We start from the raw sequence: 17730 nt of genomic DNA, 5'->3' as shown, positions 1-17730 counted from the left end.
CATGGAATGCAGGTGATCAAGCAAAGCTGAAAACAATGTAGTCATCATGCTCAATCAACGTAATTGTGCGCATCGCATCATATGGGAATTTGAATGCTTAACTTGATTGCTTTGATTATAAAACTGCTTGCTATACAGCCCTGAAGTGCAGATTCTTCACCGACCTGCTGCCATCAGTGCCTCCCATAAGTTTTAGTAAACCAAAGTTTTTCCCTGCTGGACCTCCAGGTGACTTCTTTTGTATAGGTAAACACTATCCACAAGCCCTCTCAGATTTGGGGTCACTGCATTACAGTTGTTTAAACATATGTATATATTTTTTATTTTGTCCTTTAGAGATCCCCAAGGCAGGAGTTATGGCAGCCAAACCCAAGCTCTACTACTTTCCTGGCAGGGGCAGGATGGAGTCCATCCGCTGGCTGCTGGCCGCAGCTGGAGTAGAGGTTGGTTCCCAACTGGGAAAAGGAAGGAGAATAACTTGGGTGGGATTGAAGCCATTCCCTTTCCCCTTCAAACTTCAGGATGGTGCGTGCCTTCAGGCTCTGCTTGCTCTTACTTTCTAACCAACCACTTCCTTTGTAAGAGGTGAGGGAGGGATGGGGTCCTGGGTGGGTGGTAGGCTAGGGAGGAGGTGGGATACTGAGGGGTGTTCTGGAAGCTTCATAGGAGCTGAAAAGGTCTCAGATCATCCCAGGACAAAGGAGAGAGGAGATCCACATCTGCCTTGTTCTGCCACTGGCACCAGCTGACTATCTGAGGTCTTTCCCACTCTACCTCCACTCCTCACCTCAGTCACATAGCTCTACGGCCACTAGCTGGGAGCTTCATTTCCCTCTTTTCCCTTTAGGGGTGTCTCCCGACACTGGTCACCTTACTCCAACCCATCTCAAGGTTTGGAGGATTAAAAAAAATCAATCTTTCTCACAAAAGCTTTAGAAACTTCATCAGTAAATTATGATAACCTCGCCTAAGTAATGATTTCTGGGTCCTTCTCTTTGAATATGTGAACATCAAAAAGAAAATTAATTTGTCCCGGTATGGAGCGAGAGCAACACAGAAGAGAGAGAAGAAAAGAGAGAAATGGGAAGAGGAGAAATCCTTGGGGGAGTCAGAGAAAAAACAAGAGTTTGGAGAGAGGGGAGAAACAAGATGAAGAAAAAGAAAAATAAGAATGAGGGCTTGGGGGTATCCTTTAAGTAGACAAAACCCAGAAAGAACTGCCAGTGCCATGGTGGTCTAAACTTATCTATACACACACTCTGTCAGAATTTTCAGCCATGTACTAGTGGATACATTTGTTATTTCCTTTAAAATTTTAATCTGGAAGACCTTGGGAATTTAATACCGTGTTTCTCTCTTTTTTTCTTGAAGGCCTAAAAGTTATATGATAATGTATCTCTCTCTCTCTCCTTGATCTAGTTTGAAGAAGAACTTTTTGAAACAAGAGAACAATATGAGAAGGTGCAGAAGGGTGAGCTTAGATTTATTCAATCTTATTGGAAAGAATAAAAGCTTGATTCTGGAAATATTTACTATGATTAAGAACACAGAGCTTTAGAGTGGCAAGTAGTAGAAAAGGCAAGCACAGAGCATGACTACTAACATCAAATGGCTGTTTGCTGTGTCCCTGGCACACAGCCAAGTGTGTCATCTGCCTTAGCCAAACTCATTAAGTAGGTCGTCATGGTGACCTCAGTAATTTGATCCCATAGGTTGACTAGTGCTGATTGGTTCAATACTCATCATTCCACCAAAAAATCCTTTAAGCAATCTTAAATAATGATCCAGTGGGTTGGAGAGGAGGGGGCAGAGGGAGGGTGAATCTGACCTAAGATATTCTCCAGTTCTCATGATCACATTCACTTTTTCTTTATTTTCTTTCTTTGTTCCTTTTTCTTTTTTTGAGTCAGACTCTCATTCTGTCTAGTACAGTGGCACAATCACAGCCTCAACCTGCTGGGATGACAAGCACACACCACCACACCTGGTGAATTTTTCTGGTTTTTGTAGAGACAAGGACTCACCATGGCGCCCAGGCTGGTCTCGAACTTCTGGACTCAGGCAATCCTCTCGCCTTGGCTTCCCAAAGTGCTGGGATTACAGGTGTGAGCCACTGCACCTAGCCCACATCTACTTTTTCTATTTTTATTTTAAAGATGTGGGGTACAGTTCAGGATTAGGTATACAAGTGCTCATCATACAGGTAAAGTTTGGGCCTCCCTTTGGTCCCCACTTCACCTGGTTTGAGATTAGGTACCCTTATTGGTGTTGTGTAACCCGTTCCCCCAGCCCTCCCACCGGCAGTTTCCCACTACTGCCAATCCCTTTCTTATACTGTTTTGTTAAATGTTCAGGGTCCACTTATGAGTGAGTACATGTGGTAGTCAGTTCTTTGTTTCTGTGATAAATCATATAGACTCTAAATCCATCCAAGTTGCTGCAGAGTTCATACTTTTGTTTTTCTTTTTGGCTGTGTAATATTTCATCATGTATATGTACCACATTTTATTTATCCAGTCCACTTTCAATGGGCAGTATGATTTGTTCCATGTTTTTGCTATTGTGAATAATGCAGCAACAAACATGTGTGTGCAGGTATCTTTTTTGTTTGTTTGTTTAACACTTTTTCACTAGCAGGTTAATAGAAACCATTTTATTAGACCAGAGTCAAGACTATGGAAAGCATCCACATTGGATTAAATTTTGACTCAAGACAGAGTTCTAAAGCATACCAGTTCCCCAGAAACATTTATCATACTGAGAGTCAAGATGAATACATACACTTCTAACAGCCATAACGTTATTTTTCTTATCTAAGGAAACCTGGGTGTCCTCACTATTGCTGATAAACACATGAGGTTAACACAAATTGATTTTAAGGAGGACATTCACCTAGTAGTTAACACAACTGCCACTTATAAACTGTATGACTCTGGGCAAGACCTTTACCTTCTCTGCATCTCTGTCTCCTTACGATGAAATGAAAAGAATTCTATAGTTGTAGACTGTAATGTACCAGAAGATCTTATTGAGTAAGTAGGACCTGTCTACCCCTTCCTCAGTTCTTGCCCAGGAACTTTATTATCTGGAATCCCTCTGAAACACTTCCTCTTTTTTCCTGCACTACTGCACCTCAGACAAGAACAGTCCCTGGTATACAGTTGGCGTTGAAACATACATATTGAATAAGTGAATGGATCCTAGAAACTCTTGTATGAGCATTTCCGGCAAGAAATGTTCCTCCAGCCTCCGAAATCCTCCAACTCTTGACCTGTCTCCTGGGCTTTACTGTTATTTGTGAGAGAGCACTGGACTGGGAGTTAGGAGGCCTCCTTCTGTTGCCTTGGCTGTCCCCTGACTGTGTGAGTTTGGGTGAATTACATTCATCTCCCTTGACCTCTGCAATACCTTTGTCTATAATTTGAGGGGATTGAACTAAATGATTCCTTCACTCTTGATCTGAAATTTTTAAAAATCCCTTTGAAGAAGACCATATGTTCCCAGAGGCAGGTATCACTTTTTTTTTTTTTTTTTGAGTCAGAGTCTCACTCTGTTGCCCAGGCTGGAATGCAGTGGCACGCTCACGTCATCCCAGCATCGACCTGCTGGACTCAGACAATCCTTCCACCTCAGCCTTACAAGTAGATGGAACTACAGGCACGTGCTACCGTGCCTGGCTAATGTTTTGATATATTGTAGAGATGAGGTCTCACCAAGTTGCCCAGGCTGGTCTGGAATCCCTGGGCTCAGGCAATCCTCTCACCTCTTCAGTCCTCTTGCTGGGATTACAGGCTTGAACCACCATGCCCGGCCAGGCATCACTTCTAATGAACATTTGGATCACTCCCGAGAAGTGGCATAGTGCCTGGCTTTCAATATTGATACCCATTCAATATTGAATACATGTAGAAGTACCTTTAGTCGATGGAGGTTTTGCAGCCTCTCCATGAATTATAGGACTAATATTTCCAAAGCATAGCCAAAGCACAGTCTTATTTCTATTCAGAGAATCTGGATAGGATGAGCAGGACATAATGCTTCAGGTCAGGAAACAACTCAGAGGAGTTAGACACCTGCCTAAGTATATTCAGCTACACAGGAATACTGCTCTCTGGAAGGCCATCACTGGCTCTTGTGGAGGTGTTCCTCCCACATCTTCTGCTGCCTGTCATCAAATCAAGGGGAGCAGTTTTAGAAGCTGGAAAAACTGATTTAGCCATTGCCAGTGCACTGGTGAACTCTGCTTCCTGCATGTGAAGGTGCTTATGGAAATAGTGAAAGCTATTCATTTCTTCAAGACCCCAGGAAAAGAGCAATATTTGTCATTTATCTTCCAATGTGTTATTTATATGTGCAGTTGCTTGCAAAAAAGAGAACTTGATGTTACCAAACATAGATTACTGATTACTGATTCTTACTATTCTAAAGAAAGAATGCTGAAGCCCAGATGAGTAATTTGCTGAAAGCCACATGGCTGGAAAGAGCTAAAGTTGACATTTGAACCCAAGGCTGCCTGGGTTCTTTTTGTCACACCCATCCTGCTGCCATGTCTACCCAGAGTGATGCCTGGTGTGTTTTTTAAAGAACGCAGACTCCTAGACCCTATTAATCAGTGGACCTGGGAAGTGTGGTGGGTATTTTTAACACCCCCACCCCAGATGATTCTCCTGCACCCTAAACTTTGAGAACCAGAAGCATCCATACTCTAACATGGTTATAATACCCATGGAAAATCTTAAATAATCATGATTAACCAACAGACAACAATGCATTAAACATTATGAATTGTTTAATAATGCATAAATAAATAAATCTCAAATTTTACATGAAGCAAATGGTAGGTATTTTGTCAACAACTGGGGTCTTTAATTCATCACTTTGATAAAAACTAAAAATCATTCAGAAATTAGAAGTGACTCATCCTGTAGACTTATAGCAACCATTGAAAAAGCGTACCTTAACCTCTCTTTGCCCAAACCCCAGATGGACGCCTGCTTTTCGGCCAGGTGCCTTTGGTTGAAATTGACGGAATGGCATTGACTCAGACGAGAGCCATCCTCAGCTACCTCGCCGCTAAGTACGACTTCTATGGGAAGGACCTGAAGGAAAGAGTCAGGTACTGTAGCGTTTGTGCCCGCACATGGTTCTTTCCCAAGCTTCAGAAGTCCTGCACCAACTGAGACCTGGTTTGGGTGTCCCTTTCAGACTAGGCTGAGAGGAGAAGAGAAGTGGGGAGAGGAGAGATGTCTTGCTAGACCTGGTATGCCCCAGCTTCTCTTTTCGTGTACTACTCATAGTGCAGATAGTGATATCCCATATCTCCATCTTTAAACAGACTTAGTCATGCCAACCTGCAATTCCAATGGTATGTGACAAAAAAGCACCATCAAACTATGTTTGAATATGATCCTTTTGTAATGCTATCAGTACTAATATGAAAAGGGACCTGTTTTTTATTGTTTTGATGCATATCTTAAAATTGGATTTAAACAATAGCCATAATTTTTTTCCAAGATACGTGTCCTAAGCTATAGAGAGTGTCATTAATATTCTTTTTCTCTAGGTCAGGCATGAACTGTAATAGACTCCAAGTGGGCCAGATGACAATCTAACATGGAAGAAAAATGATTTGTAATTCAAATAGGACAATGAAATACAGTATTCTTTTAAAAAATTCTTTATTTTTTAGAGACAGAGTCTCACTATGTTGCCCAGGCTGGTCTCAAACTTCTGGGCTCAAGTGATCCTCTTGCCTCAACCTTCTGAGTAGCTGGGAGCGGAGGTATGCACTACTGAGCTGGCTCCATCATTCTTTTTATTTATTTATTCAAGTAAGGATCTCACTCTGTCAACCAGGCTGCAGTGCAATGGCATGATCACGACTCACCACAGCTTCAACCTCTTTTATTATTATTATTATAAAGATTTGGGGTACAATTCAGGGTTAGGTATACAAACATTGATTATGCAGGTACCCTTGTTGATGAGGTATGCCCCTCCCTCCCCTAGCAGTTTCCCTCAACTGCCAATCCCGCCCCCCTCTCCTGACAGTTTCCCACTACTGCCAATCCCTTTCTTATAGTATTATAATAATTGTTCAAGGTCCACTTATGAGTGAGAGAACATATGGTACTCTGTTCTTTGTTTCTGTGATAAATCACTGAACTTCGACCTCTTGGGCTCAAATAAACCTCCCTCCTCAGCCTTCCAGATAGCTGGAATTATAGGCATGCAATACCATACCTGGCTAACATTCTTTTCTGATATGCAGTTAAAAGGAAAGGCAAAGACTATAGACAATCATTAAAGCAAATTAATTGGGCAATTAGTGCATAGTGGGGAAGACACATTTGTAGAGATAACTAGCACACTGTGACTGCACCAAAAGCCAGTAAATAATAATAATATTTATTTATATTTATATTCTTATATAAATAAATTTATATTATTATATAAATATAAATAAATATTGTAAATATATTATATTTATATAATAATAATAATAACTTTTTTTTTAGTATTTGTCAATGAAAGAAAAAACTTTAAAGGGAATGGAATAGAACTGTTTGTCTGACCTCTCTAGGAAATTAATTTTTTATTTCTCTGTTGTCAGGTCAACAAAAGACTTGTTAAATTGCATATCTTCAGCTGGGCTCGGTGACTCAGCCTGTAATTCCAGCACTTTGGGAGGCCAAGGCGAGTGGATTGCCTAAGCCCGCGGGTTTGAGACCAGTCCAGGCAACTTGGCGAGACCTCATCTCTACAATAAAATAAAAAATAGCCAGGCATGGTAGCGTGCATCTGTAGTTCCGTCTACTTGGAAGGCTAAGGCAGAAGGATAGCTGGAGCTCAGAAGGTTGATGCTGGGGTGGCCATGAGTGTGCATGCCACTGCACTCCAGCCTGAATGAGTGAGGCTCCAACTAAAAAAAAAAAAATTGCATATCTTCTCTAACTAAAATGAAAGGTTCTGGTACAAATATTTTTGCACTTTTGGTAAACTTCATTGAGTTCAGTTTTATTTTTTAAATTTATTTTTATTTATTTATTTTTTGAGTCAGGATCTCACTCTGTCACCTAGGTTGGAGTACAGTAGCACAATCATGGCTCACTGCAGCCTTGACCTCCTGGGCTCAGGTGATCCTTCCGCCTTAGACTCCCAAGTAACTTTTACTACAGGTGCACACTACTGCTCTTGGCTAATTTTTTGATGTTGTGTAGAGATGAGGTTGTACTATGTTGCCCACTCTGGTCTTGAACTCCTGGGCTCAAGTGATCCTCCTGCCTCGGCCTCCCAAAGTACTGGGATTATAGGCATGAGCCACTGTGCTTGGCCAAGTTCAGTTTTTAAAGTCATAATAATCCAATTATTTGTATATGGCAGATTTCAACTTAGAGGCATTCATAAATTCCTTCTTTTTTTTTTTTGAGTTGGAGTGTCACTCTGTTGCCCAGACTGGAGTGCGGTCGCCGCTCCCGGCCACCGCAGCCTCGACCTGCTGGGCTCCGGCGATCCTTCCGCCTCAGCCTTCCAAGTAGCCGGAATTACAGGCATGTGCTACCACGTCCGGCTGATTTTTTGATTTATTGTAGAGATGAGGTCTCGCTGCCCACGCGAGTCTCGAACCCGCGGGCTCAGGCAATCCACTCACCTCAGCCTCCCAAAGGCGCAGGATTACAGGCTGAGCCACCGAGCCCGGCCATGAATTCTTTCATACATCCTATTATTCAGTAAACTTTTCCAGAGACCCTACTATATCCTGGCCACTTGGCTGGTTCTGGAACAGAAATCATTCATGAGAGCTGAAGTTTAAGGAGGAGAATCAAAAGTCATTTGCTCCAACATCTATTTTCACCATAGAAGGATGTGATTAGGAAACCCTGTACTCGAAAGTTCCTCTCAGAATGTGTCATGGTGTTTTGCCAGGATCGACATGTACACTGACGGCACCTTGGACCTGATGTTTCCAATAATGGCGTCCCCGTTCCAACCTCCTAAGGAAAAAGAGGAAGGCCTTGCTTCAGCTGTGAAGAAAGCTAAAACCCGGTACTTTCCTGTCTATGAAAAGGTAGGCTGCAGGGACCCAGGGCTTTTACATTTCCGGTCACTGAGAATATCTCGAGTGAATATCTGGACAGAGAGAAGCCATATGAGAGCTTTACTGCTTTTAGGTTCAAACTTTAATAAGGATTCCAGAACAAATAACAGGTAAAATTCGGGAGCCTCCAACAATGCAGAGTTGGAATAAACCAAGTACAATGAAAGTATATGGCATTTCTGTTCTGATTTTTTTTTTTTTTTTTGAGTTGGAGTCTCACTCTGTCGCCCAGACTGGAGTGCAGTGGCTGCTCCCGGCCACCGCAGCCTCGCCTGCTGGGCTCCAGCGATCCTTCCCCTCAGCCTTCCTAGTAGCCGGAATTACAGGCATGTGCTACCATGCCCAGCTGATTTTTTTTTTATTTATTGTAGAGATGAGGTCTTGCTGCCCAGGCGGGTCTTGAACCCGCGGGCTCAGGCAATCCACTCACCTCAGCCTCCCAAAGGCGCGGGATTACAGGCTGAGTCACCGAGCCCGGCTTGTTCTGATTTTTAAAATAGGACATTAACCAAGGTGTGACCACCCTGAATTCACTGTCAGGAGATTTTTTTTTTTTTTTTTTTAGGTCTGTACTAGAGGGTCATCATGTCTTGACCAAAAGACAAAGTCTCTTAAAGTTACAAGTTTCCTGAAGTCATTTTGGAGTGAATATTAATGACAGATGTCCTTCTCGTCCATCTGGCAGCACGGAAAATGATAAGGGAGACTTGGTAGCTTAGGGTTTCATGAGGTTTTGCTGGATGAAAGAATTGTGTGTATATATCCTCAATCTTCGCCTTGTGAGAGAACAATTCATTTCTGACTAAACTATAATGAATAATTCCATCAGTACCTCAGAGTACTAGACAAACAAGTTCCTGTTTTATTCAGGTACAACATACAGCATTGTTGAAATGCCTTCTTGTTTAAGATAAGTAATGTAATTATTTGAATTGTAGTATTCAATGTACTTTATCATATTACCAATTTTGAAATCAGTGTGTAGCCTAATCCAGTACTTCCCAAAAGATTTTTAAAAATTCTTTATTTATTCAAATCAGGATCAAATGCAACTGCATTGATTAATCAACACATTTCTTAAGGTCTTTTTAATCTGTAAGCTCCTTCTTCTCGGTCTCTCTCTCCTTTTTTCCTCTTGTACTTATCTAGTAGAGGTTTCCCATGGTCTGGGTTTTACTCATGGTACCATACTTCTTTGTTTCTAGATTTCTCATAAATTGCAAATTGAAAGGAGAAGTTTGATCAGGGTCAGTCTCGGTTATTTTGGCCAGACTACTTTACAGGTGGTGTTATGTAGGTCATCAGGGAACATAAATTGTCTGGTTATTTTTGCTCTACAATGTTCGTGCAATTGACTATCCAAGCCTAGCTACATTGATTTGTTACACTGATTTATTAGTGGATGCCACATGTTGACATTCCAATCAGCCCCTCTTCATTTATTAGCTGGAATATTTTCTATAATATAATATATATTTGTGAGTATGACTTATGTAGGAAGGGAGGATCCATGCTTGGTTTGCCACTTTAAAAAAATAAGTTAGTTACCTAGCATCTTCAAAGGGAAGCAATGAATTTTGTTCTTGTTTTTGTCCTTTAAGTAGCATTATGGTTCTACTCTTTTTTTTTTTTTTTTTGAGACAGGGTCTCATTTTGTCGACCAGGCTGGAGTATGGTGGCGTAATCCTGGCTCACTGCAGCCTTGACTTTCTGTGCTCAAGTGATCCTCACACTTCAGCCTCCTGAGTATCTGGGACTACAGACTCACACCACCACATCTGGCTAATATTTTTATTTCTTTGTAGAGACAAGATCTTGTTATATTGCCCAAACTGATATCAAACTCCTGGGCTCAAGCAATCTTCCTGCCTCGGCCTCCCAATGTCCTGGGATTACAGGCATGAGCCACCGTGCCCAACCCAAAGATCTTATTCTTAAGGCTCGAGTATTTCACCTTTGGGTCAGTGGTAGCTTCTTCAAGTTTGCCCCTGGACTTTTTGACATGACCCAGACGAACTTCCTTGTTCTCTGATATGACAGGATGCTCCCAGCTCATCTCGTACATTTTCTTCTTCAGCTCTGATTTTGCCATTTTCCCAGGAAGCTCTGATTACTTTTATTTATTTATTTATTTTTTGAGTTGGAGTCTCACTCTGTTACCCAGGCTGGAGTACAGTGGCACACTCATGGCCACCCCAGCATCAACCTACTGGGTTCCGCTATCCTTCCACCTCAACCTTCCAAGTAGTGTGTGCTACCATGCCTGACTAATTTTTTTGATTTATTGTAGAGACGAGGTCTTGCCAAGTTGTCCTGGCTGGTCTGAAACTCGTGGGCTCAGGCAATCCCCTCGTCTCGGCCTCCCAAAGTGTTGGGATTACAGACTGAGCCACCGAGCCTGGCCAGCTCTGGTTACTTTTATGTTTTCTAACTTTTTCATGTCACAGTACCCATAAGGAATGATAATATCTGTATAGCACTGGGACAAACAGACAAAACAACTGGTAGCTGGAAGAGGCTGCTTTGATACAACCTCAGGAGATTGGGGCTCAAATTCTTGGTTATTAACCCATAGCAGTGAAGCATGATTCTCTGGGTAACATATTCTGGCCCCCAAGTCCCTCCTTAATCAGATGTTGGATTACTCAGAATAGTCACTTATAAAGCTGTTTTACTTAACTTGGAGTTGTATATAATACATTTTTATATTTTGAATTTTTTTATTTTAAATATGTGGGGTACAATTCAGGGTTAAGTATATAAATGTTCATTATGCAGTACCCTTGTTGATGAGGTGTGCCCCTCCTCCCCTGGCAGATTCCCACAACTGCCAATCCCTTTTTTATAGTATTATGATAGTTGTTCAAGGTTCACTTATGAGTGAAAACATGTGATACTCGATTCTTTGTTTCTGTGATAGATCACTCAGTATTATAGCCTCTAAGTCCATCCAAGTTGCTGCAAAGTTCATAATTTTGTCCTTCTTTATGGCTGCATAATATTCCATTATGTATGTGTACCACATTTTTTTACTCTAGTTCTCTTTCAATGGACAGCACTGTTGGTTCCATGTGTTTGCTATTGTAAATAATGCTGCAATAAACATGCATGTGCAGGTATCTTTTTTATAGAGTGATTTGAATTCCTCTGGGTATATTCCCAGTAGGGGGATTGCGGGTCATATGGGAGGTCAATTTTTAGACCTTTTAAGAATTGCCAAACTGTTTTCCATAGAGGTTGTACTAGTTTACACTCCTTCCAACAGGGTAGAAGTGTTCTCTTTTTGCCGCACCCTCTCTAGCATCTGCTGTTTTTTGAGTTATTGATGATGGCCACCCTGACTGGAGTTAGGTGGTATCTCAATGTGGTTTTAATTTGCATTTCTTTGATGACTAGTGAGGCTGAGCATTTTTTCACTTATCTGTTGGCTGTCCATATGTCTTCTATTCATAACTTTTTGTCCACTTTGTAATGGGGCTGTTTGTTTTTTTCTTTTCAGCACATTTGAGTTACTTATAGATTCTAGATGTTAGACCTTTGTCAGATATACAGTTGGCAAATATTTTTGCCCAGTCTGTGGGCTGTCTCTCCGCTCTCTCAGTGGTTTCTTTGGCATTGCAAGAAGCTTGTCAATTTGAGGTTGCACTTGTCTATCTTATCTCTTATGGCATGGGCACTTGGCATCCTCCCAACCAGAGAAGTCAAAGACCTGGTACTACAGCAGTGTTCTGTAGTTTTAGTTGAAAACTACAGAACACTGCTCAAATAAGTCAAAGATGACACAAACAAATGGAAAAATATTTCATGCTTATGGATTGGAAGAGTCAACATTGTTAAGATGTCCATCCTACCCAAGGCAATCTACAGATTTAACGCAATATTCATTAAATTACCAGGAGCATTCTTCTCAGACCTGGAAACGACAATACAGGAATTCATATGGAAATACAATAAATTTTTTAAATGTACCTTAGTGTTTAGTTTGCTTCCAGTGAATGTCTTGGTAAAATGTAACTATATGATTCATTCATATCCTGCTTGTACTTTTTGAAATATGCTACATTCTTGAGTCTAGTCTTTGGCCAGGACAGTGTTACTTTTTCTCTGTAAGACAGGGCATACTCAATAATTTTGATTGTGCTTTGAATTTAAATGCAAAATTACTAATTTCCTTAAGTTAAAGTCCTGGGAACTATTTCAAAATGATGCATCATCCTGACACATCACGGGGACTCGGGCTTTTGTTACTTGCCAAGTCATCTTTCTCAATATCCCTTCTGACCAAGAACATGTATTCTGGAGGCTGCTGGTTCAAGCAAGGCATTCTTCCTGGGGCTTTGGGATAGAGCTTTGTCTGTGTGAAGATCATGCACCTGAACAGAAAGCAAACCCTGCTTCTCTGATTCACCTAGATAACTGAACTACTTTTGCCAAACAAAACAATATTGTCTCTTGCAACTCAATATCCTAGATGCTGTATTTTGAAATATGTAAGTTAAAATTTTTGCATTCAGAGATTAAATTTTATTTCTGAAAGAAAGGTGAGTTTTTAAAATTATGAGAAGTAGATGTTCATTAATAAAAAATTGGACAATACAAAATTGTAAAATGTAGAAAGAAATAAACGGCTACTTTCCTCACCACAAAAAGGTAAATAATGTCAGTATTATTTTCATGTGTTTCCTCCCAGTCTTTTCAATATATATTTGGGTGGTTTTTTTTTTTTAGATTTTTAGATCATTGTAATTATACAGAAACTAATTTTGACCTGTTATTCTATTACAATTGACCCTTGATCAATGTGAAAACTGGAGTACTGATCCTCCCCCAGGTAGTTGAAAATCCACATAAAACTTTTTATTCCCCCCAAAATTAACTACTCATTGCCTACTGTTGACCAAAAGCGTTACCGACAACATGAGCAATCAATCAACACATATTTTACATGTTATGTGTATTATATACTGTAGTCTTACAATAAGGTAGGCTAGAGAAAATATATTATTAAGAAAAACATACGGAAGAGAAAATATATTTATTATTTATTGAGTGAAAGTAGGTCATCATAAACATCTTCATCCTTGTCATCTTCATGCTGAGTAGGCTGAGGAGGAGGAGGAAGAGGTATGGCAGTGGTGGAAGAAAATTTGAGTATAAGTGAACCTGCACAGTTCAAACCCATGTTGGTGAAGAATCAACCAGATTTAAAATATTTTCAAAAGAAGAACTGCTGTGTACCTATGACTTGGCACTGACAGATGTCATTATTTTTATTTTATTGCTTAAGGACTTCTTCCTTCTTAAAACAAATCTATATAGATAGTTGAAGTCTCCTTTGGACTGTACTCAAATATTATATCCCTTGCTCTCTCCCTCCCCAAAGGCAGTCACTCTCAGGAATCTGATATGATTCTTTCTGTCTAGTTTGAGACCTGGCTTTGAGTTGCTTAAAAAACTTTTACCTGTCTGGGTCTTAAAATATTTTATGTACATAGCAGCATACTATAATATATTCTTTATGTCAACTCTATGCTTTATATATGTCTTTATATATTCTTATGTCTTTATATATTCTTTATGTCAACTCTATGCTTTTGAGCCATCTAGGCAAGTGTCTTGTCATCATTCATACATTTGTATTTACCCTCCTTATTTCATTTTATTTTCTCTTTTGACAAATGCAAAACTTTTCCCACCCCCACCAAATCCTAGTAGATTGGTGAGGTTTTTGTTATTCTCAACTTTTCATCTAATAGTTCAGAAGGTAAACACTTCTTTCTTAAACTGTTTTAGTCTTTATCATTCTCTCCATAAGGCAAAACTTCAACTTCCCCACAAACTTTCTTCTTCCTCTGTCTATGGTTTTGATCCAACTTGATTTTAACCTCTTCCGAATTCGTTTTTTTAAAAGGCACTCACAGCCGGGCTTGGTGGCTCAGCCTGTAATCCCGCGGCTTTGGGAGGCTGAGGTGAGTGGATTTCCTGAGCCTGTGGGTTCGAGAACCCGCCTGGGCAGCAAGACCTCATCTCTACAATAAATCAAAAAATCAGCTGGGCGTGGTAGCGTGCGCCTGTAATTCCAGCTACTCAGAAGGCTGAGGTGGAAGGATCGCCGGAGCCCAGCAGGTCGAAGCTGCGGTGGCCGGGAGCGGCCACTGCACTCCAGTCTGGGCGACAGAGTGAGACTCCAACTCAAAAAAAAAAAAGAATAAAAAATAAATAAAAAATTTTAAAAAGGCACTCACTACTTATATATGTTTATCAACATGTCTAACTGATTTCTTAACTTCGTATGCCTTTCTTTTTATTATCTCTTTGAACATATTAAACACTTTTAACCCTTTACAGAATTCACTCTTATGTTTGGCTCTGTGGTTCCAAATTCTTTTTTCCATGAGTCTGTTCCCTCTGTCTCACCGAGGACATGGTTTCATTACATGCTGTGTGATTTCCGCTGTGAGCTTGCCTTGAGCAGGAGTCGCATCTCATGTATTTGATATATCTGATCTCACTCATCAAGTGTTTTTTTTTTTTTTTTTTTTGAGTTGGAGTTTCACTCTGTTGCCCAGACTGGAGTGCAGTGGCGCTCCCGGCCACCACAACCTCCACTGCTGGCTCTGGTGATCCTTCGGCCTCAGCCTTCCAAGTAGCTGGAATTACAGGTGCGCGCTACCACACCCGGCTGATTTTTGATTTATTGTAGAGATGAGGTCTCGCCAAGTTGCCCAGGCGGGTCTCGAACCGGCGGGCTCAGGCAATCCACTCACCTCAGCCTCCCAAGGCGTGGGATTACAGGCTGAGCCACCGATCCCGGCTACTCATCAAGTGTCTTTATCTTTGCCTTGGCTGGGAGCCGATTCACTGGTTCTGGACATTTTTTTGTGTGTCTATACCAGTATTTATTTTTCTTATTGTATGCGTTACAGGAAGAGATGTGGTGCTTGAATTTATCTTTGTTCCTTATTTATGGAGTAAACCCATATTTAATGTGTCTGCTACTCAAAGTTTCATTTTTCGCTGGGTAGTGAAAAATGAGCTATGTGGCTCAGGTTTGGACTTCTGGTATCCCATGAGTAACTTGTTTCTTCTGGTGGCACAGCAGATTCTGTGTCTCCCAGTCCTGGTGGGTACAGTTTTACTTAACCACCTCCAAATTTGTAACAGGAGCCCAGAACTAGCACTTTTCCACCCAAAGGGCCTTGATAATCACTGACAATTTTTTTTAAATTGTGCCAATTTATAGCACATGTAAGAGTGTTGGTTTCTTCCTTTCCTTATTAGCATTGGAGATTTAACAACAACAACAAAAATCTGTGCAAAAGACTTCATGCTTTTGTAAGTGGTCAGCCAGGCAAAATAGTCTTTTCTTTTTTTTTTTTTTTTTTTTTTGAGTTGGAGTCTCACTCTGTCGCCCACACTGGAGTGCAGTGGCCGCTTCCGGCCACCGCAGCCTCGACCTGCTGGGCTCCGGTGATCCTTCCACCTCAGCCTTCCAAGTAGCTGGAACTACAGGCGCACGCTACCACGCCCAGCTAATTTTTGATTTATTGTAGAGATGAGGTCTCGCCAAGTTGCCCAGGCGGGTCTTGAACCCGCGGGCTCAGGCAATCCAGCAAAATAGTCTTTAATTCCATTTGATACTCTTCGTTATTTTTCTTTCTGTAGATTTTAAAAAACCATGGGGAGGATTTTCTTGTTGGCAACAAATTCAGTTGGGCAGACATACAACTGTTAGAAGCTATTTTAATGGTGGAAGAAATGAATGCTTCTGTTCTTTCTGACTTCCCTCTGCTGAAGGTAATGTATTAACAACCACACAAAGCCCTGGAAAACAAAAATGAACAGAAATGGAGACCGAAACAAAATGTGTCTCCAGGCCAATCTCAAAAGAAACCTGAGGACTGTTTTAAAAATAATTATTTTATCTATTTTAGTTATATTATCTTGCTTATACTATAGGACCTGTTAGGAAATAAAACTTTATGAAGAGAGAAAGAAAAGAGTATTTTGATTTTTAGAGTGAACATTTAGTGCTTTCCTTTTTCTAGTGCTTTGAGCTTTTCTTCCTAACAAAGCAAGGCTGGCAATTCTGTCTTCGTTGCGTCTCTCTAGCTCCTAGCAAACGACCCTGCTCACTTTTAGTTCTCTTGATGCTGGGTTCCCCACGTAGCCCCCAATCTCTCAGGGCTTCTGCCGTGGCACTGCCAGTGTTCTTGTTTATGCTCTACCCTAGCCCTCACACAGAATTTGGCTACTGCCAGATCTTACCTGGCCTCTATTCCAATTCCTTAGAAACATTTTATCTAAGTGACCGTGGGTTTTGTAGTTTAAGAATGGCATTTTTGGTCAGGTGTGGTGGCTCACATCTATAATCCTAGTACTTTGGGAGGCTGGGGTGGGAGGATCGCTTGAGGCCAAGAGTTTGAGACCAGCTTGGGCAGCATAGCAAGCCCTTGTCTTCACGAAAACATTTTAAAAATTAGCCAGGTATGGTGGCATGTGCCTGTATTCCCAGCCACTCAGGAGGCTAAGGCAGAAGGTTCACTTGAACCTAGGCGTTCAAGGCCAGCTGGGCCACATAGTGAGACCTCATCTCTACAGAAATGTTATACAACTGCACTCCATTCTGAATGACAGAGCAAGACCTTATCTGTAAAGACAAATAATAATAATAGCAAATTTTTCTCATTGTAAAAGATATGCAAGTTCCCGTAGCAACATTAGACATTTATATAAACAAACAGAATAAGAGAAAAAAGACCTCTAATCTCACCAGCCAAATGTTACTGCATGAGTTTCATGACTTATTATTTTGTATTTTTCTCCAAAATAGGATCATACTAAAAGATTGTTTTCTGGCCTCCTTTTGGTATTATTTTCAATTGTCATGAGTGTATTTACATGTCAACAAATATTCTTTGCAATGTTGTGCTATTTTATTTCCATAAGGCAGTAAAATCACATGTTTTTGAAAAATTGGAGCTACATAAAAAGGTCATAAGTTGAGACGTCTCCTTCTCACCTCTGCTCTTCCATCATCCTGCTCCCATAATCACTTTTTTTTGAGTTGGTGTCTCACTATGTTACCTAGGCTGGAGGACAGTGGCATGATCACAGCTCACTGCATCCTCAATCTCCTGGACTCAGGTGATCCCACCTCAGCCTTCTTAGTAGCTGGTACTACAGGTGCATGCCACCACATTCGGCTTTGTGTGTGTGTGTGTGTGTGTGTGTGTGTGTGTGGAGATGAAGTCTGACTATGTTGCCTAGGCTGGTCTCAAACTCCTGGGCTCAAGGAATCCTCCCACCCTAGCCTCCCAAAGTGCTGGGGTTACAGTTGTGAGCCACCATACCTGGACCATAATCACTTTTACTGGTTTCTTGTGTATCCTTCCAGTGTTCTTGTTTATGCAGAAACAAGCAAATATAAAGAAATATTCTTATTCCCCCCAACACTTTCTAACACAAAACAGAAAATAGTGCATGTTCTTTTCTGCCCATGCTTCTTCCTCCTCCTCCTCCTCCTCCTCCTCCTTCTTCAAACTAAACAATACATTTTAGAGATCTTCCCCTATGAATACAGGATCCTTCCTCTTCTCTATTAAATAATAGCATTTTTTTTTTTTTTTTTG

The 17730-nt window shown here is 40.9% G+C and overlaps 1 protein-coding gene across 1 annotated transcript in view; it reads left to right on the top strand.

The window, feature by feature from the left end:
- The first annotated feature begins 356 nt into the window (after positions 1 to 356).
- The window catches only part of LOC103260063 (glutathione S-transferase alpha-4-like), an 18723-nt gene continuing 1349 nt past the window's right edge, over positions 357 to 17730 (top strand). Inside the window, exons 1-5 of the mRNA XM_008057700.1 lie at positions 357 to 443; positions 1420 to 1471; positions 4984 to 5116; positions 7927 to 8068; positions 15764 to 15895. Of these exons, the coding sequence (XP_008055891.1) occupies positions 357 to 443; positions 1420 to 1471; positions 4984 to 5116; positions 7927 to 8068; positions 15764 to 15895 (546 nt within the window). The remainder of the gene's footprint in view (positions 444 to 1419; positions 1472 to 4983; positions 5117 to 7926; positions 8069 to 15763; positions 15896 to 17730) is intronic.

This window comes from Carlito syrichta, unplaced genomic scaffold, assembly GCF_000164805.1.
Source record: "Carlito syrichta isolate Samal-C Ts95f unplaced genomic scaffold, Tarsius_syrichta-2.0.1 Scaffold303106, whole genome shotgun sequence".
Taxonomy (NCBI): domain Eukaryota; kingdom Metazoa; phylum Chordata; class Mammalia; order Primates; family Tarsiidae; genus Carlito; species Carlito syrichta.
The sequence above is the reverse complement of the archived record's forward strand: the minus strand, read 5'-3'. Positions and strand labels throughout refer to the sequence as shown.